General features: G+C 41.1%; 1 protein-coding gene across 1 annotated transcript in view; it reads left to right on the top strand.

The window, feature by feature from the left end:
- The window catches only part of LOC111155270 (protein kinase cAMP-dependent type II regulatory subunit beta), a 90,826-nt gene that overhangs the window by 37,760 nt on the left and 26,679 nt on the right, over window positions 1-26,387 (top strand). Inside the window, exon 3 of the mRNA XM_022515395.1 lies at window positions 21,105-21,157. Within this exon, the coding sequence (XP_022371103.1) occupies window positions 21,105-21,157 (53 nt within the window). The remainder of the gene's footprint in view (window positions 1-21,104; window positions 21,158-26,387) is intronic.

Below are 26,387 nucleotides of genomic sequence, written 5' to 3'. Positions count from 1 at the left end.
TGAAATCAAGAGTCCAACGCTCAACTGACTGAGATACCCACATGCCCATATTTAAAGACTTTTTAGGAATGCCAGCATGACTCAGTCAGTTAAGCAACTGCCTTCAGCTTAGGTCATGATCCCAGGGTCCTGGGATTGAGTCCTCCATCGGGCTTCTTGCTCAGTGGGGAGTCTGCTTCTCCCTCTCCCTCTGCCTGCCGCTCACCCTGCTTGTGCACGCATATTCTCTATCTCTGACAAATAAATAAATAGGCACATTCTTTTAAAAAAATGATTTTTAATGATGAAATGTGTATATGTTCATGATAAAAGTCAAATATTATAATAAAATGAAAATTAAAGGTGCTTTTTTCTCCTGCTGTTCCCAGTTCCATCCCTCGAGATCGCCACAGTTAACTCTTTCTTGAGTACTTTCCTGGACATCTTTAGGCACATGCATGTTTAGTTGGAATTTAAATGATATCCAACTTTCCACGTTGTCTTTTTTACCTAAGAGCATATCCTGGACTACTTTTCATATCTTTGCATCTAGAGGTGCCTCATTCTTACTGGAATGTTTGAATGCCATTGAGTTCCATTATATGGGTGTATTAAAATTTATGTAACAGGGGTATCTAAAAATTTCAGGTACGTGTAGTTTTGCATAACTGTGCCAGTAAAACTATAAATGGGATTGCTTAGTCAATGGTATGAGCATGCACAAGTGGACAATTATTGTCAAATTGCCCCTTGCGATGGCATTACCCATTTATACTCTCATCTTATCTTTAACATAGTGTGAAACACGCAGAATTTTTAAATGTTTATCAATTGACTAGGTCCATTATGTTTTTAGTTGGCATTTTTAAAGATTTATGAGTGAGGCTTAGTATTTTTTCATCACTGTTGACCATTTTTTTTGTTGTTGTTGTTGTTTGTTTTTTGGTTTTTTGGTGAAGTACCTGTTCAGTTTTTTACCCTTACTGATTTGGTAAGTGTTTGAGCTTGGAGGTCAGATGGCTTTGTGTTCATATTTGGTCTTTGCTACTCACTAGTTGTTTAACCTTGAGAGGATTATTTTGTCTCTTTGAACTTTAGTTCATTATCTGTAAAATTGGTGGTTAATGTACTTAACTCATAGGGTATTGTTAAGTGATTAATGAGCTAATCAGTGTAAAATGCTTAACACATTTCCTGAAGTACAGTAAGAGTATAGGTTTGTTAGTAGCATTAGTAATACTACTGAGATCTTTTTAAAGTAAGAGTGGTATTTGTCAAATGCCTTCATATAGTCATATGATCATTTGGTTTTTGTCTTTTAACATAAGGATACGGTATTGTGTTAATGGACTTTTTTTTTTTTTTTTAAGATTTTATTTATTTATTTGACAGAGAGAGAAATCACAAGTAGGCAGAGGCAGGCAGAGAGAGAGGGAGAAGCAGGTTCTCCACTGAGTGAGGCTTGATCCCAGGACCCCGAGATCACGACCTGAGCTGAAGGCAGAGGCTTAACCCACTGAGCCACCCAGGTGCCCCTTAATGGACTTTCTAGTACTCAACTGTTCTTACACTGCTAGGATGAATCCGCTTGGTCATAATATTAATGATTAATCTTGTTCTTGAAATGTCATTAACACATACCAACTATTATTTTAGTGCAAATCAAAACATATTTTGTAACACAGAATCAGGCTCTGAATTTGAGGTGTATTTCAGAGACCGTTGCTGAGTGTGCTTTCCTGATTTAGGGGAGTAATTAGGGATCAGAGCTGGGAGTGAGCTGTTTAGGAACCATTGGTTGAAACACCCGCTGATCCCAACAAGAGGCGTTTATCATGGTTTAGATGTACTTTCCAGGTCTTGGCTCCTCTGTCATGTCCTGGGAGAGGCATTCTCTCCCATGTAACGAGGTGTCCTGTGTCCACTCACAGAAGAACTGGGTCACCTGCTAGATTCCCCTTCAGGTTGGCATCCCACTGGTGGAACGTTAGCTCCTGAAAGAATAGGTGCTGAGAAGGGCACAGCCAGAGGGAAACTTGCTGGGTTCACACTTTGCACTCCAGGTGGGCTAAGGGACTTTGGAGTAGTTATATAACTTATCTGGGCCTCAGTTTTCTTGTCTGTAAAATGGGGACAATTAATGGTGCCTTACACAGTTGATGGGAGGATTACATGATTCATTACAAGTCAGAGAATATTAAGACAGTAGGCAGCCACAGCGTCATTGGCTGGGAAGGTTTGTGAGAGGGCTGGCAGAAAATAGGGTTACAGACAAGGAAGAACAGGGTGGGGGGCCTGGAGGGGAGCTTTTGGTGGGAATTTGTGTGCAGAGGCCTGGAGCTTGTTCTCCTTCATTGGCCAGTTTGAATGTTTATTCTACTTCATCCTGATCTTTTTTGATAACTTAGAACCGAATATATCAATCTACTTTTCAAGGTTTACTTCTCATGGAATGCCTATGCAGGTGGCATTTATTTATTTAATCACACCAGTTCTCTGAAGTAGGTCTTAATAGCCACATTTAAAGATGAGAAAAATCGCATTTAATAATGCTTAGTAATGTACAAGGGTCACGCAGTTAATAAATGGCAGGAAGAAAACAGCAGAGCTGGGATGTGCATGGTCTGTCTGAATCATGTCCTCTTTCTCCATGCTGTAAATCAGTACTTCTCTCTAATCACAGATAATAACTTATATTCCTGCCTTAACAGATGAATTAATCTCCCTAAGCAGCTGGTAGAGGGCAGGGACCCTGTTTAGTGCTTCCATCATCATGAACACCAGACACAGCTTTACAAATGAGGAGTCAGTAAAGAAGAGTGGTTTTCTGTGTATTGGTTTTGCTAAAGCTAGAGGCATTTTATATTTGGTAAAACAAAAGTTTAGTTAAAAAATGAGTTGTTTGCCAGGTGCATCTGTCATTTTCATCAAAATGCTAAAACGTTTTAGAAAAAAATACCACCCAGTGGTTCTGAAATCCATGAAACGTAAAACTAAGTCGAAGACCCAAGGCCAGGTTTGTTCTGCCACAAGAGCAAAATTTGGTGGAAGAGAATAATTTCAGTTTTGCAGAATACCTTTATCATTTATAATCTCTGGTTAATATCCCAGATCAGCAAGGATGGTACGCCTGTCTGAGCCACCCATGGGCTCTGACTTAGGTGTCACCTACTTTTGTTGTTAGAATTTCGTTGAGTTTGAATGTGTTGTCTTGTAAATACCACTTTCCTATCAAGGACTGCTCTGTGGGTTTTTGTTTTTGTTTTAAGATTTATTTATTTATTTATTTGACAGAGAGAGAGAGAGAGAAAGTAGGCACAAGTAGGCAGAGAGGCAGGCAAAGAGAGATAGGAGGAAGCAAGCTCCTGCCGAGCAGACAGCCCGATGTGGGGCTTGATCGCAGGACCCCGTCCGTGATCATAACCTGAACCGAAGGCAGAGGCTTTAACCCACTGAGCCACCCAGGCGCCCCCGACTGCTCTGTGGTTTTATTCTCAGTTACTTCTGGTAGCTGGTTGGACCTTTGTTACCTTGTTTTCCTTGCCCCGATCTTTTTAAACCAGGGTTCCCCTTCATTTCTGATGTTTCCTTGGTTATCAGTAACTGAAACACACATTGAAATCCATCAAGAGAACATGGGAAGTTTATTGAAATAATGGTCCGGGCGGGGTACTCCGAAAATCATGAAGCTGCGGGGAAGGCAGGCCTGTAGGGTAGGCCTTGGGAGGAACTGGAACCTGGGTTTCCAGCACTGTCAAGAATCTGCTCGTCTCTTGCTGTAGGCTGCTCTCTCCTTGAGGTGGGTAGAGGACACCACAGCTCCACGCTTTACAGTGATGGCCTCCAGAAAGAGACTGACCTGGTATTCTCTGAGATTCACGCCCCCCTAGGCCCCAGGAAAGGTTTCTGATTAATCAGGCCACCCATCTTGGATTGATCTGGAAGCTGTCTCATTTGCTGCTCTGGGATCCACTAGGACAGAGGCTCAGAAACCCCTACCTCACCTGGGACTGATTTCAGCTGACCCATTTGGGGTTATTAGAATCATGTCTGCGAGCTGATTATTAGGTTGGACTGGCTGCCCTGAGGAAGTGCTCTTGTCTTCCCTTGTCCAGGGCAGCTTCTCCGCTGGCCCACGGAGCTTCCTCTGCAGCCTCAGGGGACATCTGCCTGAGACCCCCTATTTTTGCAAGTCAGAGACAGTCCACACCCCTGAACTCTCCTTGGGAAGGTCAAGTCACTTGTTTCACCACCTGCTTATAAGGCTGCAGGTGACCCATTTGGATGTGTCTTTTTTTCTGTTGAGAAACATTACTGTTTCACGAAAGCATAATACTTTACACAAACAATGGCAGTAAATAACGATCCAGACAAATGTCACTTCTTTTTAAAAGAATGGAACTATTATCTTGCATATCAGTTCATCTAGTTACTAAAGGAAAAAAGCCCTAAAGAAGAAATCATACTTCACATTTAAACCACCATGTTTTCAAAGAGAAAAAGTGGGAGGCTAAAGGTCACTGTAATTTTCTTCTTACAGACTCTCTTTTGATGTTCTTTTCTTCAGAGCAGTAGAACAGCCAACCACCTGGTTCTCCCCTATTATGCAAAATTATTGCATTTCAAGGTCAGATTGGTTTTTTCCCCCTGGACTTGCAAGGGTTTGTCATTTGTGAGGGGACAACTTTTTTGTATGCATAAATGTTTGTTTTTGAAATGTTTATACTCTGGTAACTATAGAAGAGGTTGGCTTCAGGGTTGGTTGTGTTTATTGTCTCTTCACTTAAATTAAGAAACACTTATCTTTCACTATTTGCAAGACTGTGTTCTGTGCACACTGTAAGATTGCTGGAGCTAAGACAGCCCTCTGGAGGAGCTGACCACGTAACCATGAACTTGGGCGCACTGATGTGGGGTGGGAGGCAAACAGTCAAGAAAGAATTCTTGAGACCTTTTCTGTTTAAACAGCTGCTTATTTTTTTTTTAATGTTATTTATTTATTTGACAGAGAGAGATCACAAGTAGACGGAGAGGCAGGCAGAGAGAGAGAGGGAAGCAGGCTTCCTGCCGAGCAGAGAGCCCGATGTGGGACTCGATCCCACGACCCCGAGATCACGACCTGAGCCAAAGGCAGCGGCTTAACCCACTGAGCCACCCAGGCGCCCCCAGCTGCTTATTTTTAATACCACAGAGACAGGTTCCCATGGGCAAAAAGAGCTGCCCTTTTGCTCTATGAAGCTGGTGCTTATATGCTTGGTGCTCGGAGGGAGGGGACGTACAGTGAGTATTAGATCATAAATGTTTCTTTCAGTTTCTACTCGTGAAACTACTTTGGCAAGATTTCTCTGGTGCTTCTTCTTCAGATCACTATTAACTATCGGTGAGATGTACAGGCAGTCAGTCATGAGACCCTTTAAGAATGTAGCAGCAGTAGAATCAACGTATTTGATTCTTATCAGAGCTATGCAAGCTATAGTTCTGCCTTCTGGGCTAACGGTGATGTTTTTCTGCATCTGCCCTTCATCACTATGAGCCACTTGGAGGACAGCACAGCAGAGTTAGGTCATGGTGAATTCCACTCTGATTTCACTATACACATTCTGCAGAGAGCATGAGCCCGATGGAATAGCTAGATGTTCTGCTCTGAGTTTGTGCCCTCAACGGGTGCGGGTGTGGGTGTGGGGGAGATGTGATTCTACCCCTCCCACTGGCTTGCTCCGTTCCTGCATACCTTGGAGTATGAGCATTTCTAGGGTTTAAAGGTATCAATTTTTCATATAAGTAGCTTCTAAATGTAAGCCAGCAATAACTTCGAGTGCTCAGCAGAAGAAAAAGGAGTCAGTTTTAATGCTGGAGGGAAAACCCCACTGCTCACTGTGGGACTGTATGACCGTCTTGAGCAGTGGCTTCCTGTGGGGTTTTCAACAATGACATTGACTGTCAGAGATGTTTCCCTCTTATATTTCGAACTTAGCCCCCACGTGATGTGTGATTCCACCGAAATAAGAACACAAATAAGGTGCATTCCATTTCCTGCACTGAAGGGAGCATTTAGTCCTAACTTGTGTGCTTAGGGAAAGTGACAGGGAGGAGGTGGCATTTGTGTAGTTTTGAGGGAAGAGTAGGCTTTCAATAGGTGGGAATGGAAGAAATGAATTTCTAGTCGACAAAACCGTGTGAAATAAGTGATAATGAATATTCTAATCAGGTTAGCAATTTATGGGTTTTGCTGAGAATTTGGGCTGTATTCTGTATGTTGTGGTATTGGGCCAGAGATACGTCATGCCCAGGGATGGTCAGGTTGGGACCCTGAAGTTTCAGAATGGGTCCATACTATCCTCCTCACCTCTTTCACCTTGATCATTACCCAGGAACAAACTGAGAAGAGGTGGTGACTTCCTGGGGATGGCCACCTGTGATCATCAGACTGCCTTACCAAGGCGCATGAACTGGGAGGAACTGAGGGAGGGCGTAGACTGTCAGCCCATAGTGCTGTTACTGACGTGTGCTCTGTGTATGTTACAAACCCAGCAGTGCGGTGTCATAAGTATTACTAGACCTTGTCTTTTAAAGTAAAAATCAAGAGAAAGAAACCAGCAAAAGTATGTTTATACGGTCTTCCATATTTACTCACATGTTTACCTTTTCCAGCACTCTTCACTTCTTCCTACCTATCTGAGTCAGCATCTGATGTCATGTCCTTTTAGTCCTTTCTTGTAGGTCACATCTGTTAGCAACAGGTTTTCGCAGTCTTCGTTTAACTGAGAATGGATTCATGTCATCTTAATTTTTTAAGGATAGCTTTGCTGGGTACAGAATTCTTTGGGAAACAGTTTCTTTAAGCAGTTTAAATATGGCATCAGTGCCTTCTGATACTTATTGTTTCTGATGAGAAATTAACTATTAATTACTTTATTGTTTCCTTTTATATGATAAGTTTTTTGCAGTTTTGAAGATTTCGTTTTTGATTTTGATTTTTTTTTTAAAGATTTTATTTATTTATTTGACAGACAGAGATCACAAGTAGGCAGAGAGGCAGGCAGAGACAGAGAGGGGGAAGCAGGCTCCCTGCTGAGCAGAGAGCCCAATGGGGGGCTCCATCCCAGGACCCCGAGACCATGACCTGAGCCGAAGGCAGAGGCTTACCCCACGGAGCCACCCAGTGACCCCTCATTTTTTATTTTTAAACAGTTTACTAAAATGTGTTCTGGTATGGATTTTTGTGTGTGTGTTTGCTCTAGGCTAAGTTTCATTGAGATGCTCAGACTGTTTAATGTTTTTCATAAAATTTGGGAACTTGGGGGCCATTATTTCTTCCCTTTTTCCTGCCTCTTACTCTTTTATGTTTTGGAACTGCCATTATGTGTAGGTTAGCATGCTTGATGTTCTCTCAAGGGTCTCCGAGGCTGTCTTAATTTTTATTTGTTCATTTTTTGGTCTGTTCTGCAGATTGAGTAGTTTCTGTTACTCTGTCTTCAAGTTCCTTGATTCTCTGTCTTGTCAAATCCAGCCTGGTGAGCTGATCTAGTGAATTTTCTGTCTCAGTAAGCTTTTCAACTCCAGAATTTCATTTGGTTCTTTTTCATAATTTCTACCTCTTTATTGAGGTAAAGGTATTTGTTGGGTCATTGTTGTCATACTTTAATTCTTTAAACCTGGTTTCTTTTAGTTCTTTGAACAATAGCTGCTTTGATTGGGTTATGATCAATTATGCCTATTTGATGAAAGCTCCATAAAAATCCCCAAAGTACAGGGTTTGGTGAACACATCTACATGCTGGAAGGGTGGCACACTCTGACTCAGTGGGGACCCTTCCAGACCTTTCCCTATGCATCTCTTCACCTGGCTGTTAAACTGTATCCTTTATTATATCCTTTATCATGTGATAAACTGCTAAACAGTTTTCCTGGGTTCTGTGATGGACCCTAAGGAGGGGCTCATGGCAACCTGCAGTCTGCAAGACAGACAAGTTGTGGGTAACCTTTGTACATCCTACTTGCACTGGGCGTCTGCATTAGAGGGGTCAGTCTTGGGAGACGGAAACTTTTCCTTGTGCCATCTGATGTTAACCCCAGGGAGATAGTGTCAGAACTGAAGTGAATTGTAGGACACCCAGCTGGTGTTGGAGAATTAATCATTGTGGAAATAAACCCACATTTTTGGTGTCAGGTGTGTTTTGAGTGTGGTAGTAGTGTAGGTAAAGGAACATGCTTGTGTGTTTTCCTGTGTGCTTCCACTGTTGTAACTTGAGGCTCACTAGTTTTGTATGAATAAATGTCTCTCCACTTGTTGTATGCCTTTAATCGATCCCCAGAGTCCTACAATGATTTTGGTTTTTTTGTGGAAATTTTGTCTTGTTTGATCATTGCTTTTGAGGTAAGGATTTGCATACTCCTCACTCTCCTGGTACTGTACCTCTGATGGTGGTTTTTTAAGCATTCAAGGTTTAGAGGAGGCCCTGTTGTTGTAAGACTGAGATAGACATTAAGCCAGTGTTCTCCTTTTATGTGAAAAGATTAGAAAGAAAGCTTTCAGTGATAAAACAGTCTTGTTGATGAGATTATTTTTCATGACTACTTTCAAATAAGTTTTAGTAGGTTGATTCTGCCAGTTGTAGAAGCTTATGTTTTTAAGAGGTATTAAATTACAAAAGTGATTCTGACAGGGGATTGGATCCCTTTAAAAGACAGACTGATTATTAGCAGGATAACTTTTTCCTAGGTTTTTAAGCCCTCTTTATGTTTGAGATGTGAACGGGAGTTTTATGATCATTTCTTTTTTAAAAAATTCTTTATTTCTGATTGTAAATACAGTGTTTTCTGTGTTGAAAATGAGGAGAACCTAAGAAAGTACAAATAGGGAAATAAGAGTGATCACAACCATACCACCAAGAAACAACAGAGTTCAATGTCAGCCTTACCAGATCAATGCACGCTTTACATGGGCTCAAACCATGCACCTGTCTTGAAACTTGCTTTAAAAAACAAAACCAAGGGGCACCTGGGTGGCTCAGTGGGTTAAGCCTCTGCTTTCAGCTCAGGTCATGATCCTTGGGGTCCTGGGATCGAGCCCCTCGTCGGACTCTCTGCTCAGCAGGGAGCCTGCTTCCCCCTCTCTCTGCTTGCTTCTCTGCCTACTTGTGATCTCTCTCTCTGTCAAATAAATAAATAAAATCTTTAAAAAAAACAAATTAATAAGATTTAGTGACCATTTCCTATGTCATTAGATAAACCTGTAAAATGTAATTTTTAAAATTTTTTATTTTTTAATGTAATTTTTAAATGGCTGGGTTAGTACATCAGTAGTCTATATAGATATCTGTCACTATTGTTTATTGTTGGAATTCAGATTTCTTCTATTTTGAACCATTCTCTTCAGATTACTTGCAGGGCACTTGCTGAACTTGACACGAGCATTTTCCTTTTTTTCCCCCCAATATTAAAATATGGTTTCAAAATTTCTTTGTTTTAGTTAACATATAGTGTATTATTAGTTTCAGAGGTAGAGTTCAGTGATTAGTCTGTCTTTTTTTTTTTTTTTTTTTTTTAAAGATTTGAGGGAGAATGAGTGAGAGAGAGCATGAGAGAGGAGAAGGTCAGAGGGAGAAGCAGACTCCCCAGGGAGCTGGGAGCCCGATGCGGGACTCGATCCTGGAAGTCCGGGATCATGACCTGAGCTGAAGGCAGTTGCTCAACCAACTGAGCCACCCAGGCACCCTAGTCTGTCTTTTTTAACATGCAGTGCTCATCACATCACGTGCCCTCCTTAATGCCCATCACCCAATACTCCATCCCGCGACCCCCTCCCCTCCAGCAACCCTCAGTTTGTTTCCTGATTAAGAGTCTCTTATGGTTTGTCTTGCTCTTTGTTTTTATCTTATTTTATTTTTCCTTCCCTTCCTCTGTGTTGGGCATGAACATTTTCAAGACTTTTGACATTTTCGGACTGACTCTTATATCTTTCGATTTTCCCCAGTTTAGAGTTTCACCAGCAGTATATGGCAGAGCTCATTCTAAAATAGACCTCTCTCTAAAACTGGGTTTTATTTAAAAAATGAGTAATTTTGCTAATTTTAGTATTAAATGTTTAATTGCTATTTTACTATATTTGTATATTTCCCATCTTATTGCCTTTATATTGTTTTTTTTTTAAATTAAAAGTTCATTTAAATTCATTGTCTTTTATCACCTCAGAAATCTTGGCATTGTTTTTCAACTTTCCCTCAAAAAAATAGAAATGGAATTTTTCTTTTCTTCAAGAAGAAAATCCTGATAGGCTATTTATAAGGATTTCTTTTTGGGGCACCTGGGTGGCTCAGTGGGTTAAGCCTCTGCCTTCAGCTCAGGTCATGATCTCAGGGTCCTGGGATTGAGCCCCGCATCAGGCTCTCTGCTCAGTGGGGAGCCTGCTTCCTCCTCTCTCTCTACCTGCCTCTGTGCCTACTTGTGATCTCTCTCTCTCTATCAAATAAATAAATAAAATCTTAAAAAGAAAAAAAGGATTTCGTTTTGACTTTAATGAATAAGCTACACTCAGTTGCATTTATTTGTAAATATAGATCACATATTTTAAGTCTTTGGGTATTGATATGTATCGTTTTGTTATAGTTTGGTCATATTTTTCTAAAATAGCATTGAAATTCTTATTAGACTTCTGATAATGACACAGAGAGAGACTTGATTGAAGGACATTCCCTAATGCTCACATTTGGTAGTTTTATTACTAAACCTGGTGGAAGCTAGGGATTGACCAAACTCTTTTTCCATAATTCTGGCTATATTTAGTCCCAACTTCACATCCTAGAACCATCTGGTCAAATGGTTCTGATTCTGAAAATTTATGAATAATGAAAAGAATCCCTTAGTGTTTCTCTTCCTATAATTTTTTCATGGGTACATGTTAGGCAGCATTAGTCTCAAAAACAATAAACAGATAAAATTATTCAGAAGCTTTAAGTAGCCCCAGCTCCTCTGCATCTGAAAGGCAAAATTGTGTTTTGATATATGTGGGCATATCACCCACTATCAACTAGTATTTATATTCATATTTCTTTAATGTGATCCAAGTACTCAGACCAAAATAAAATACAAGAGTTGGGCATTTTGCAGATTCTTGGGAAGCTGTTTGTTGACTTTTTTTTTTTTTTTTTTTTTAGATTTTATTTATTTACCCGACAGAGAGAGAGCACAAGTAAGCAGAGAGGCAGGCAGAGAGAGAGAGAGGGAAGCAGGCTTGCCGCCGAGCAGAGAGCCCGATGCGGGGCTCGATCCTAGGACCCTGAGACCATGACCCGAGCCGAAGGCAGAGGCTTTAACCCACTGAGCCACCCAGGCGCCCCGACTTTTTTTTTTTTTTAAAGATTTATTTATTTATTTCACACACAGAGAGAGATCACAAGTAGTCAGAGAGGCAGACAGAGAGAGAGGGGGAAGCAGGCTCCCTGCTGAGCAGAGAGCCTGAAGCAGGACTCAATCCCAGGACCCCGAGATCATGACCTGAGCCGAAGGCAGAGGCTTAACCCACTGAGCCACCCAGGCACCCTGTTTGTTGACTTTTAATCAAAGCATGAGAATTCTTTTTTGATATCTCCTTGGCTATTAATTTCTGAAAACTCATAATAGTCATCAAATATAGTGCTCAGAAGTCCTCATTAGATTGTTTCAACAAAACACAAATGTAAGTTCTATTATAGTGCTGTCCTCTAAAACAAATGGATCTACCTACCATCACTACTCAGTAGTTCTGGAGAATATCATTGAGGAATTATGGTGATTAATAGTAAACACATACATGGGCTTTCAAATATTAATGGTTATCAGAATATAGTCTCCTCAGAATTATTCTTCAGGCCCTTTCTATGGTATCTCTTTATCTTACGCACGGTCATTTGTAAGTTTTTATTCTTTCTCTCTTTTTTTTTTTTTTTTAAAGATTTTTATTTATTTATTTGACAGAGAGAGATCACAAGTAGACAGAGAGGCAGGCAGAGAGAGAGAGGGAAGCAGGCTCCCTGCTGAGCAAAGAGCCCGATGCCGGACTCGATCCCAGGACCCTGAGATCATGACCCGAGCCGAAGGCAGCGGCTTAACCCACTGAGCCACCCAGGCGCCCCTATTCTTTCTCTTAAAATTCACTTGGCATGTATTATTTGGAAAATACCCGTATGTTGGGTCCTTAGATTACATGCATGCACCATTTCCTGGATCTTGCACATTGTTAAGTTTCCTTCCGTCCTTAACTAATGAAAGGAGCATTAGTAGCTATAGGGGGACCACTGTTCCACGTGAGAGGAAGTGGGGGCTCACGTGGTTCTCCTCCATTCTCTGAGTCCCACGGGCTACGCACAGAGTATGAAAGGTGGTATTACATAGAATATTTGGAAACATACCATGTTGACATGATTCTTTTTATAAACCTGTTGAATGCTTTGTCCTCTTAATTGTGCCATCCTTATAAATGAATTGATTTTCTAATAAAAGAGGTGATGGATTCAGGGACTGAATACATATGTGTAGAGCATGTAGTGGAAAGACAGTGGATTGGGGATGGATCCAATGATTGAACCCACATAATTTATAACAAGTTTTAAAATATTTTGGAGCCCAAGCCTAGAATAAAAATTCATCTACCATAAGTATACAGGTTCTAATATAGTTAGGACTTTGTTGTTCCTTTGGAGTTATTTTTTGAAGAAAAATTCATACATATTTTGAACAGTTTAAAGAGTGTTTTGGTTTCCATAGCTTTAATCATAGGGAAATGGCAAACGATGGACAAATTCTCATTTGTTTTAAGCTCTCTATTGTGCTCATTTATGTATCTCAGTGACAGTGTTCCACTGGTGTCCAGTGCACGATGGTTTATTTGTGGGTGTGAATAGTTCTTGATTTACAGTCACTTAAAGAGGAGTGGTATACAGATGGGGAAAATTGTTTTTAGAAACAAAAACATAGAAATGAATTTTAAGTTATGAAGTCTTACTCTAAATATCTGTTTTTTTTCCTTAAGTTTTTTTTTTTTTTTTTTTTAATAGAACACATGCTGGAGAGGGGCGGCAAAGGGAGAGGAAGAGAGAATCTTTTTCTTTTCTTTCTTTCTTTCTTTCTTTCTCTTTCTTTCTTTCTTTCTTTTTTTTTTTTTAAAGGGAGAGAGAGTCTTAAGCAGAGTCTGTGCTTGTGGAGCCTAATGTGGGGTTTGATCTCACAACCCTGATACCTTGACCATGAAATCATGACCTGATCTGAAATCGAGAGTCAGGTGCTTAACCAACTGAACCACCCACCTGCCCCTAAATATCTCTCTTGTTAAAGGGCAACAAAATCAGTGGGTTTGTAATGAATCAGGGCAGTTGAGTAAAATATATGGCATAGCTAAAATGCTTTTGTGACAATAGGCTATTTTATAGTGGAAATAACAGGAAAAAATTTATAGCCATTTTTTAGGATTGGTAGTTATACGTTGGGGGTGATTCAGGAACCTACCTGAACAAAGGTTTATATTGCTCTTTTTGTAGCTGAAATGTAGGCAGTAATGGTAGATTATAATAATTTAATATTTCGATGCAGCAAATCATAAAATATTAAGTGAAATGTTCAGTGACTAAATATTCAATGAATTATTTGGAAGGCAGTTTTAAGGAAATTTTAATGATTCTGTTCAGAGTTTATGAGCCTTAGTCGGTAGATTTTTAAACTAAGAACATTTTCCCTATTTTTAGGTAAATCATATGGTTGAATTCAATATTCTCCATTCTGCTTCTAAGCCCCTGGTAGAGAGGACAAGAGAGGACTGCTTGAGCTTAGGGCCATCAGGTGGTTGTGTTGGTCATTAGGACTCTTCACAATATTCTGGTTTTCTCTCCTCTGAACACCTGTTGAGATTCATGTCCCTCTGTCCTTGAAGTTAGGAATGGCCATATCACTTGTCCTATGAACTGTGATTATATGTTCCTTCTTGGCAGAGCGGACACATATCACTTGCCGGCAGAGGCTTTAGGGGTTCAGGGGAGGAAAAATGCTCCTGTACCCTCTTTGGCTCTCTGGTTGGGTCTAAGAAACTGACATAAGAATAACAAAAGAACTTACACACATTTTATGGAATTTTTACCTGTTTATGGGGTCCTTCACAAGAAAATGAAGACCCAAACAAGTGACTAGAGCAGGAGGCTTTTATATCTCTTGGGCAACAATAAATCTGTGAAGGATTGACAAGACAAAGGGGTTTGGGATCATGGCAGTAAGTGGTAAGTGTTGTTTATACAGCCTTGTTGGCCCTAACTTCCTTGTCCTGGTGTTAAGGATGTCCCCTTCCTCCTGGTACAGAGACGGTATCTTTCCCATGGGAGACTACTGGGGGAGAGGGCGGGGTACAGGACGTCAGAGTGACCTTCCTTCTTCTGCTGATTTGTGGATGGTCAACATGAGGTGTTGTGTTTTGGGGTGCTCTATCTTGAACCCATCAGGGGCCAGTGAGCAATTTGCTGCTGTCTCGGGGACTGGCGACACTCCAGATGGTGGCAGCTCTTTCAGCCCACAGCCTTTGCAAAGACGACATGGAGCAAAGTGCCACTGTCCTGTGACGGACACACCTTGTGAGCAAGAAGTACACTTACTTCTGTTTGAAGTCCCTGTGATCCGGGGATGCTTGTTACTGTAGTATAAGCCAGACTCCCCGACACAGGCAGTTTCCCTAGGTCTAAGATCAAAAGAAAGCCATACTTTTCTCACCACTACAATGACTGTTCCTTTTCTCCACCATTTTTGCTAACGATTTACTGTGTGCCAGTCACGGTTCTACGGCTGGAAATACCGCAACGGACAAAGCCGTCTGCTCTCTCCTCAGACTTGTTCTTGTTGCTTCTTAGCTGCCTGCGGGTTTCTCTCTCTGCGCAGCTTTCTCTGTCCTCTGAGCCGTTGCTCACTGCTTTCTCCTTTGTGCTTCTCCAGCATTCTTTCATGCTGCATCATCTCCCAAATTCCACAAACTTTTTTTTTTTTTTTTAATGATAAGTAAGAATTCCGATGGGTCCTTTTGCTTGAATGTGATTTGGGATCAAAATGTGAACTTCTCTGTTGGGGTCATGTCCAAAGGCTTTTGCTCTGTGAATTCGAAGTTAGGATCGTCACCAGTGTGTCAGAGCAGACATACAGCACACTTCCTGGACAGACGTGTGGATGAGGCGGGGGAGGGGACAGCCTCTTGACTGTCACTGTGTCGTCTTTTCCCTTTACTTCGCTGGACCTAGTGCATCTTATCCCAGTGTTTCTTGGTCTTACTTTTATCATTGGCTCTCCCCCAGGTCTTTTCAGGCTCTTTCCCCTCATCCCTCTCACCCCCACAGTGAGATTTTAATGCCACATATGTACTGTGTATCTGTTTCTGTACTGTGTACATATATGTGCTTTATCCAAAAAAAAAAAAAAAAAAGAGAGACCAAGTTTTTGTTGCCTCCTCCCCCAACTGATTTTGCTTGAGAATGCATGCCTTAAACTCGTATTTGTAAAGGTAAAATTTTTTTTCCCTTTGTAGGCGGGCATTTCCACGTCAATAAGCTAAGTTTAACCATATTGAAGCAGAACTCTGTTGTCTAATACACCTGTGCTTTTATCATAGCTTTCTTTTTAGCTGATTACCATTTAAATAAGTATGCTAAAATCTTAGTGTATTGAGAACATTGGAAAAGTAAATTTTATATACTTTCCAGAAGTCAGTTTTTCCCCTAGGTTAAAAGCCTATAAACCATGCAGCTTTTCTGTACGGGCCACGTTTGCTTTTTGCTCCTTCGACAAATATTTTTTGAGGGCGTCCTGTGCACAAGGCTCTGTGCTGGGTGCTGAAGCCCAGTGGAGTTCAGGCTGGTTCCTTCATGCTCTGTTAGCCCGAGAGCCAGCATGGGCTATGTAAACTGGTCCAGTGCAGAGCTGTTTGTACTAGTTTTTATACGTTACCAACAAAGTATAGTGCCCCTAGGAGTTGCTCTAACCCCTGCGTGGTGTCATAAGAAGGGTACTTGGTTTTGGTTCTGGGTCCCTAAAGTTCCTGAAACCCTTAGATTCTCCTGAGTGGTGAGAATTTCTTTGGTGCTCAGTAACTCTTGGCCGAGGGGCTTCTAGATAGCATCAGAATGGGGGCTGGTTCCCAGAAAGGCCAAACTTTGATTAAAAGCTTGGAACTTTTCTGCCCTATCCCCTCCAGCCCCAGGAAAGGGAGGGAAGCTGGAGATTGGGTTAATTGCCATTGGTCAATGATTTAATCAGTTGTGCCTCTGTAAACCCTAGAGGACAGGATTAAGAGAGCTTCCAGATTGGTGATCACATCAGGGTACTGGGAGGTACACCAAGAGAGGACTTGGAGGCTCTCTGCCCCTCCCCCATATCTCACCCTGTGTCTCTCTTCCATTGGCTTTTCTTGAGTTGTTACCTTTAGAGTAAACCTGTAAGAGCAAGGAAGGTACTTTCCTGTTCTGTGAGTCGTTCTGGTGAATTATGGAACCAGAGGGAAGGGGTCATGAGAACCCTCAGTGCTGGTTGTTCAGATGTGTGGATGGCCTGGGACTCGAGATTGGCATCTGAAGTGGAGGCGGTCCTGCCAGCCTGAGCCCTTTGACTTGTGGGATCTGACACTAACTTCAGGTAGATCGTGTCAATTACACAGAATTGTGAGCCAGCCCATTGGGTGTCAGAGAGTTGGAGGAGTGCTGTTGGGAAAAAAACAGCATGTATTTGGTGTCCTGATAGGAAAAAAATCCCTTACCCCTTGTCCATCACCGCAGTGGACCCTCAAGCAACATGGTTTGAACTGCACAGGTCCACTTATATGTGGATTTTTTTTCAGTAGGCACCGTATAGTACTGTAAACATATTTTCTCTTCCTTAAGATTTTCTCAGTGACATTTTTTCTCTAGGCTTTTTCGTTACAAGACTACAATATATAACACATATAACATACAAAATACGTGTTAACTGTTTATGTTATCAGTAAGACTTCCGATCCGTAGTAGGCTCTGTGTAGTTAAGTCCTCAGAGGGTCAAAAGTTATATGTGGATTTTCAGCTATGTAGGGGGTCTGCACACCCTAACTCTACATTGTACAAGGGTACAGGGGTCAACAGCTGTGTGTGTGTGTGTGTGTGTGTGTGTGTGTGTGTGTGTGTTTGCGCACGCATGCGCGCGCACACTTATTGTATGAAAACATCGAGGGCCAAGCCCCGGAAGATGCAGAGTCAATATGGTTCTCCCTTCTCTGTTCTTTCCTGCCAACTGTGACAGGTTTCTGGCCACACAGTGCACGCCTGTTGCAGAACAGTATGGGAATTGACTTAAATTCTTGGACCATTCTAGATGACTGATGTACTGTCAAATAGATACATGCAAACATAACAGGGAAACCTCCATATAGGGTTTCTTCAAAGAATAAGGCTCTGTCCTCCTCTGCTGTGTAATTGCCAAACCAAGAAGGGGTTATATAGTTTCAGGCTCAATTTCACATTGCTCAGGAGGGACTGGGTAAATACATTTTAGAAAGAATACAGAGCAGCTCATATAATCTGGAGGCTTTCGTTTGAGGGTCCTTCCGGGGATAGAACGTCTCATGCATTCGTTCCTTGTACAGAGAGTTACGGAGCTTCCAGGCTCTGTGCCAGGCTCCTTGGTGCACAAGACAAAAGGTTCTCATTTCACTCTGTTCCTATTTCTTGGACAAATGGTGTTAGACAACTTTTTATTCATTCAACTTGAGATTCAGAGTCAATCATGCAGGTAGACTATCAGGAGGTATTTAAACAAGATACCATCTCTGCCCTCAAGGACCTTGCAGGCCTGTTTGTTCATTAATCAGGCATTCATTCAAAAAGTGTGCACTGAGCCAGGTCAGTGGTAGGGAAACAGAGGACCGGGAGCGCACAGTTAGTCCCTGAAGGGCTGTGAGTCTCAGCCTGGAGGGCGAACACACAGTAACCACTTAGAGGGAGTATAGGGTGGGGAGAGACAAGAACGAGCTCTGCCCACGGCACTGGGAGCGCAGAGGCAAGGGGAGTACAGAAAGTGGGTTTTCCTAACTTAGCTCTGAGGAGGTGAGGCTCTTGTCCTGACTTTCTAGTTGGGGCTGGAGAAAAGGGATGGCTTGGAAAGGAGGATGCGGCAGGAGTTCCAACCCGAGGGAAGATGGCAGTGTCCAAGCCTGCAGGTGCTGTATTTTGCTCTCGCTGTCGGAGGTGGTGGTAGATGGACTGGAAGGTAGCAAAACGCGGCACCTGCATGCCAGGAACTAAATCTTGGTAATCCCGGCACAGTAGTAGTTCAATGAAATGGGCAACTGAGAAACAAGTAAGTAATACAGTGGACACCACAAATGAGAAGGGTGTCAAGGAGCAATTAACACTGGGACATTGATAAGTTACTTAGAAAAACAATAGAGTCTTACTCCTCGTGATTTTTAGTCAGAGTATGGGAGCTTAGAACTTAGAGCAATGAAGGTTTCCCTCTGTGAATTAAAATTTAAGATCAACACTAAAGTGTCTTACCTACTCTAACACCTCGTTGAATATATTGATCCTGTAAGCAGGGCTGTCGTCCTGGGCCCCCTATTCACAAGGGCCCTGCGTTTGGTCCTAATGTTCTCTTGGTGCCCTCTTGAAATTCTGAATTTTTGAACATGGGGCTGTGTTTTCATTTTGCACCGAGCCCTGATAATTAGGTAGCAGTCCCGCCCGTGAGACTGGTCATCTACAGAAACCAAGTCACAGAGCCAAGCTTTAAAGAAGTCCATGTCCTCATGCTTTCTGGGAAGTTGGAGCCAACAGGATTAAAGTGTCTGGGCCCCATGAGCAGGACCATCTGTATGATGTGTGTGGAAGGCTCAAGCTGTCCCAGACTGATGCCACCTAACATTCGTTTTATTAGACAAATAATCTCTTCCTCCCAGCTCTTTCTCAGCAGGCAACCCTTTAATTGTGACTTGGCTTCATGCATGGTCTTCCTGCGGGGAGAGAGCTGGTCATGCTGACTCCATACTTGATTCAGGGAGTTAGTTACTAAATTGGCATTCTGGTGATATTCCTCAGTGAGGTTCTTTAGTGGGATCCTGCCCGTGAGAGACAGGTCCCCTTCTGCTCGGTTCTGAGCCTGACGGCTGAAGTCCAGCCTTGATGCTGGTGAATTCACCAGAGCTGAGGGCACAGTAGGAGTTAAGAACAAGGGCTCTGGGTTCAGCCAGACCCTGCTGGGATCAGATATTGGTCCTGTCCTCCTAGAGTGTGTGATCTGGGCCAAGATACGTAAACTCTCTCTGCCCTAGCCTTTCATCTGTCAGGTACTGAAAGGAAACCTGTCTGTCTTAGGGTTGTTGTGAGACTGAATGAGGAAATAGACAGTAGGTCAGTGTTTCTCACCCTCAGCACTGTGGACATTTTGAGCCGGTGGTCATAGGTTGCCGGGACGGGAGCTGCCCCCTGGCGTTGTAGGATGTTTGCCAGAATCGTTGACGGCCCTCAGTAACCAGTGGCTTCCGCGTCAGTCCCACAGCTGTAACAATTGAAATGTCCTCAGATGTTGTCAGTTGTCCCCTGGGGGTCAAAATTGGCCCTGGTTAAGAGTCCCTCACTCACTGGCCAGGAGTGTGTGTGGATACACAGGACTGTGCGTGGAGTGTGTAGATAGAGCAGCGCCTGGAGGAAAGAAAGCTAATGTCAGGTTTTATAATCATAATGGCAGTACTAGTACTAATGATAGTACTCTTCGTGCCATCCTGAGGCTTCTGGAAAGACATTTGTCAGCTTGTCGCTGATCCTCTGTTCCTTAAATTTCTACATCCCTGGCAGAGTACAGTCCATATGAATTAAAGGGTAAATGTTAAAAAAAAAAAATCTACTTTTAAAAAAATGAAAGAGAAGTAATCTTTAGATTTGCAAACAAAGAAGGAGCTTCCTAGCTCAAAACCAGTGGTGTTTTTGTGATGTTTACTTTTGAGTTTAAATCATATTGGGGAATTTTCTTCCTTGATCTCATTGCATTAAAAATGAGCATGTATAACCTATAACCACTCGGTAGTTATAGTGAAAAAGGAAACTGGATAAAATGATCATGAGAAATACAACAAAGTACTGTTAGGAAACTGGTATAAACCAAAAAGAAAATCAGATGCATACCGAGATTCCTCACAAAGACAAAGACATATAGTCAGTTTATAAACAGTGGAACATAGTTCAAATTCAAAATAATTTTTTAAAATTTCAATAATTTTTTTCATCTAAATTGGCAAAGATTTAAGCAGTAACATCCATTTCTGTTGTCTAATTTAGAGGAATCTTTTTACACATTCTTTGTAGGACAGTGGGTGGGTGTAGTCCTTCTAGAAGGACACTTGGTAGTAAGTATGCCTTAAAACTTGTCATATCTGTTAGCCCCCAAAAATAACATTTGGAAGTAATTCCTATAGCATAATCTGAAATGTAGACAAATATTTATGCATGAAGATGTTTATTGCAAGCTTATTTTAATAGAAGCCAGCCAAGAGTCTAGCATTAAGGGAATGGTTAATTCCAGCTTATGGTAAACAATCAGCAGTCCTTAAAACAATTTTTGCAAAGTGTTTCTAATGGCACGTGAATTTCTTACACAGTGTTAAATTAAAAAAGCAAGTTTTAACAATGCATATGCTGTATGAAATCCACTCAAAATAAAGACCAGGAAGGAATATGAACACATTTAACCTATTTGCTCTTGGAAGATTGGCTTAGGGATACTTTATGAAAGGTACTCATAACTATGATTAAATTGATCATTTCATAGCAAACTTAGGCTTTTTGGTCCGTTCTTGAAGTAATTTTTAGATGTCATGCATTTCTATAGCTTAGAAACGAAGGTGGAGGAGGTGAAGCTATGTTTCTCTGAATAACAGAAAGCAGAAAGCAATTGTCGTTGTCTTAAAGTGCAGCTTTATATTTTAAATAAAGTCATTATAAATTCCAATAGGGAATCATCTTTTGAGCGTAGATGCCTTGCCCTGGATGAAATGAATTAATGTTTTATATTATGGTTCTCTTTTTGTTTATCAATTTTTAAGGTGTATTTATTTTAGTATATTTCTTGATGGAATTATCTTTTAAATGTCCATTTTTATTTTTATAGTATGTGCAGAAGCTTATAATCCTGATGAAGAAGAAGATGATGCAGAGTCCAGGGTATGTAAATTCCTTAATAAATTAATTTTAAATTATACTCCCGTATCAGATCAGGAATATGATTTTAGAAAGAGGTTAACAAGCATATAGATTGACAAGAAGCATAATGGACTATTTTGACTGTTTCTTTTCTAGTCTTCTCTCTGATAGCTTACTTCTACTTCAAGTTCTATAGAATTACTTTTCTCCAAAGAGAAAGATCTTGTTCTTTGGATAAAAGGAAAGATGAACATAAAAACTCACTGTAGTTGTGGTTTTATTTCTTTTACAAAAATACAGCCTGGTGATGGAAAATGTTTTTAGCTATCTTTCTCGTAGCATTAATGCTATTTTTCTGACAGTGTTTCTAGTAAAGAAAAATACTAGGGAAAGCCTTCTTTCTGTTCCTACCAATTTATAACAACAGAAGCTTATTCTGAAACAAACATACAAAAATCACAGTAGAATTATATCTAAAGTACCAGTATAAAAGTTCTTACTCTTTGATATCTATGAATCTAATTGTTTGCTGAGAAACTGATTTCTTGAAGGTCGTAATGTTTTTGTAAGAATTTGTCCAGTGTTGTTTGAAGCAGTTTTTAAACTGTGTCCTCCCTTCACCTATTATTTATTTAGTAAAAAGTAAACTAAATAAGAGATAACTGTGCCTGAAAATGGAAAGTAATAATTTACCTTTTTTTTTTTTTTTTTTTTTTTTTGAGTACTTTCTTGGCAAAAGCTCCTGTTTTCTGTTTGGACTCAAATGATAAACAAAAATTTATTTCTGTAGCTCTGACAAATACTTAAATAAGATTGAGTTGTTTTTTTTTTTTTTTAAAGATTTTATTTATTTATTTATTTGACAGAGAGAGAGAGATCACAAGTAGACAGAGAGGCAGGCAGAGAGAGAGAGAGGGAAGCAGGCTCCCTGCTGAGCAGAGAGCCCTATGCGGGACTCAATCCCAGGACCCTGAGATCGTGACCTGAGCCGAAGGCAGCGGCTTAACCCACTGAGCCACCCAGGCGCCCCAATAAGATTGAGTTTTAATATGGAAAAGCAAATACTGCATCCCTAAGTCATTACATCATGAAGCTCCCTGAAATTGATGTAAAATCCAGTGGTAGAAAGATCAGGAGTCTTATCTTGAAGGTCTGGAAGGAAATCCCATTTCAATTCCCATACCCGTGGGGATTCCCACCAGCAGTGTGGGGGGAGCTCACTGTTTGCTACCAGAACATAAATTAATTTGATAATGTCTATAAATTCTGGCCTGAAATTATGTTCCTTAGGATTAAGATTTTACTAACGTATAGCATGCTGTTAGTACTTGGTGTAGTTGTAAAAACTAGGCTGTCCCCATTGTGTTTTTGATTTATGTATCTAGCAGAAACAATAATGGGAGACTTTGAAGAGTACATACATCCTTTATATTTGCGTATTAAGGTATACATGATAAAACTTAGTAATTGAGATGTATGATGGGCTGGTTTAATTTAGTGAGAATCTAAATTGAATTACATCTCAAAAGTACGGTTTAAAAACAATATACCAGGGACGCCTGGGTGGCTCAGCGGGTTAAAGCCTCTGCCTTCGGCTCAGGTCATGATCCCAGGGTCCTGGGATCGAGCCCCACATCAGGCTCTCTGCTCAGCAGGGAGCCTGCTTCCCTTCCTCTCTCTGCCTGCCTCTCTGCCTGCCTGTGATCTCTGTCTGTCAAATAAATAAATAAAAATCTTTAAAAACAAACAAACAAACAAAAAAAACCAACAATATACCATATCTCCTAGACTCAGACTATTAGCTACCATTTTGATCAATGTGATAGGTAAAGTGATTGGCTGGGTCACTCCAGTTAATTCCTAACTGTCTTGTTGGGGAGGTGGTACTTGTTAAGATTCATTTGGCTATGTCAAAGAACCCAATCACATTGAGATAAAAATTTAAAAAAAGAAAATACTGAAGAAAATTCTTAGGCGTATGCTTAGAAATCTTATAGAATTCCAGAAAGAATTGGGAAAAAAACAAAATAACCCAAGCTGTGGCTGGTGGGCCAGAGCAAGCCCACCTCTGGGGACTTTCCATAGCCATGGTGCAGTACTTAGAGTGTTGTCTGTCTTAGAAAGACACTTGGCTGCCAATGGTTCTTCATGCTGGGACTCTCAGCTGGAAGTCTCAGTTTCCCTGGGAGAGTTTCTCATGGACCCAGCTTTGGGAGTACCAGGGACAAGGGCAACCTTTGGCTACCAGACACCACTTTTAAATGAAGGCAGTTCCTAGAGAAGGATGAATCTTTCTGAGCTGGGCATTCACTGCGGGAGCTGTCCCCTCTAACACCCTCCATGTTACTTTTAATAGTTTTTTTCCCAATTTATTTATTTTAGTTATTAAGTGCTTCAGGTTCTCCATTAGTTTGACAGAACAGTCAAACTAACAGTCTAAACATGTTACTAAAAACTGCACTGTTTTTTTGGTCATAGATACTACACGGCAAATTGCACCTAGCCCTTGGAAATTATTCTTACAGATTTCAGAATTAATTGGCTCTAAGCATATATTGGAAAATGTCTGTAAGGAAAACATATATTTTGATAAAGTGCCATTTCATTTGAACATTTTGTATTTCACAGACCATGTATCAAATCCTTAAGTCTCAGATTAGTATAAATAAGTATTCTTTGATACGAATTCGAAGAAAATTTTAAATACTTAAGATGGATTTTGGGGGCGCCTGGGTGGCTCAGTGGGTTAAGCCTCTGCCTTCCGCTCAGGTCATGGTCTCCGGGTCCTGGGATTGAGCCACGCATCATGCTCTCTGCTCAGTAGGGAGCCTGCTTCCCCCCTCTCTCTCTGCCTGCCTCTCTGCCTACTTGTGATCTCTCTCTCTGTCAAATAAATAAATAAAATCTTAAAAAAAAAAAAAGATGGATTTTGGGAAAATCACAAATTAGATTTTACCTTTAATAAATGAAGATATAGGGGCACCTGGGTGGCTCAGTGGGTTAAGCCGCTGCCTTTGGCTCAGGTCATGATCCCAGGTCCTGGGTTCGAGCCCCACATCGGGCTTTCTGCTCAGCAGGGAGCCTGCTTCCTCCTCTCTCTCTGCCTGCCTCTCTGCCTACTTGTGATTTCTCTCTGTCAAATAAATAAATAAAATCTTTAAAAAAAAAATAAATGAAGATATAGGGGTGCCTGGCTGTGTCAGTCAGTGGAGCATGCAACTTTCCATCTCGGGTTTGTGAGTTCAAGCCTTGTGTTGAGTGTAGAGATTACTTTAAAAAAATAAATGAAAATATAAGAATTATATATATACATCTAACATGTAGCTCTTCTGGTAGAGAAGAGCTGGTAATTTTAAGAACGGGTCATTTCTTTGTTATGTTCCTCAAGATTTTGGGGGAGTGCCTTCTGTATGCCTGGCTGGGTGCTAGGAATTTCAGGGGTGAGTACTGTGGGAAAAGTCCCTGCCATCTTGGGGCACAGAGACTAATAGCAGAATTAAACAACAAGCCAGTAAATTAATGAACAGTTACAAGATATGAAGTGCCCAAAGGATGATAAAATAAAACCATACCCCACATCGACAGGGTCCCTAATTAGATGGACTGGTTGCAAGATGTCTCCTTGAGGTGGGACCAGAAGGTGGCGAAGGGGAACCTTGCCACAAAGCCCAGGAGCCGGTTTCACTTGGCCCCAGTGCCCCAGCTTGGGAGCCCTTGGTAGTTCTGAGCGCAGGCAGGTGTGGCTGCGGACTGGGTGGCTGAGGTGATGGTGGCGAAGGAAGGATGGGCATTTAATGCACAGTAAATGCAATGGAATCCATCCAGGTGTTCTGATTTGAATTTTTTAAAGGTTACCTTCAGCTCTATGTGGACAAATAGGAAACTATCTTGTACAGATATGCCTTGCTTAGCAGAATAGATTTGCAGTGTTTTCTTTGGAGAAAATGTCTATATAAATTTTATATATGAATTGGTTTTCTAATTTTTTTAAATGAAAGACACCAGAGCTTTAGAGCAGGAGCTGGCAAACTTTTTCTGTAAACCTTTTTTTTTTTAACTGAAAAATTTGCTCTTTCTAGGTAATAAATATTTTAGTCTTTGAGGGGCTGTACAGTTTCTGTCCAAGCTACTTGCTCTGCTGTTGTAGCTTGAAAACAGCCATGGATAATGCATAAATGGATGAATGTGGCTGTGTTCTGTTAAAACTTTATTTCTGGGGGCACCTGGCTGGCTCGTTCGGTGGCATGTGCAACTCTTGATCTCGGGGTCATGAGCTCAAGCCTCATATTGGGTGTAGAGCTTACTTTAAAAAGAAAGAAAGAAAGAAAGAAAACCAAAATCAAAAACCCAAAAAACTTTATTATAGACACTTGAATTTGAATTTATTATTTTCACATGTCAAGAAGTATTAATTCTTCTGCTTTTTTTCTCCAAATCGTTCTTAGCTTAAGGGCCATGCAAAAAGAAACTTGTCCTTCAGGCCACAGTTTGCTGACCCTGGTTTAGACCATAAATACTATAGCCAACCTGGCTGGGATGAATCCTAGCTCTACAGCTCTGAACTTTCTGACACTGAAGAAATGACTTGGGCAAGTTTGTTAACATATGAGATCATGCAGGATTTTTCTTCCTGTCTGACTGATTTTACTTAGCATAAATTATTACTTGCTTCATGGGGTCAGTCACTAGGATAAAAGGAGTTTACGTTTTTAAAGCCCTTAAACCAGTGCCTGGCACATAATAAATGCTACATAATTATTGGTTTAACAAATAAGATTTTTACCCTGAAATCATAAATAAAATTTAATTTAAAAAACCAGAGTGACTTCTAGTGTAATGAAAATCGCATTTGGGTGTACTGTATAGTCACACCCTTAGTTATCCAGGTGCAGACCTATATGGGATCCCACCAAATGAAACAGAAAACAACGAGAGTCTTAGACGTGGGAGAGCATCTTCTGAGCGCTTGGTTACAGGGCAGAAGCCTCAAGGAGTCACTGGTTTCTGACTGTCTGCTCTCCTGAACACAGAGCAGGATTTTAATGCGGGGTCTGTAAAAGATAGAAGGCTCTGGGCACCAAGGAGTGAGGCTGGGGAGAGGGGACAGAAGGAGAATGGAAAGCAGGGGGAGCCAGAGACCACAGCAGCGGTGGCAAGATTGAAAACCAAGACTGAAAAGGGTTAATGCATACGCACGCCCAGTAGTAGGAGAGAGAGAGAGAGAAGAGGAAAAGCTGTTGTGTGAGGGGTT

Source organism: Enhydra lutris, unplaced genomic scaffold, assembly GCF_002288905.1.
Source record: "Enhydra lutris kenyoni isolate GAN:26980312 unplaced genomic scaffold, ASM228890v2 scaffoldscaffold40, whole genome shotgun sequence".
NCBI lineage: Eukaryota > Metazoa > Chordata > Mammalia > Carnivora > Mustelidae > Enhydra > Enhydra lutris.
The sequence above is the reverse complement of the archived record's forward strand: the minus strand, read 5'-3'. Positions and strand labels throughout refer to the sequence as shown.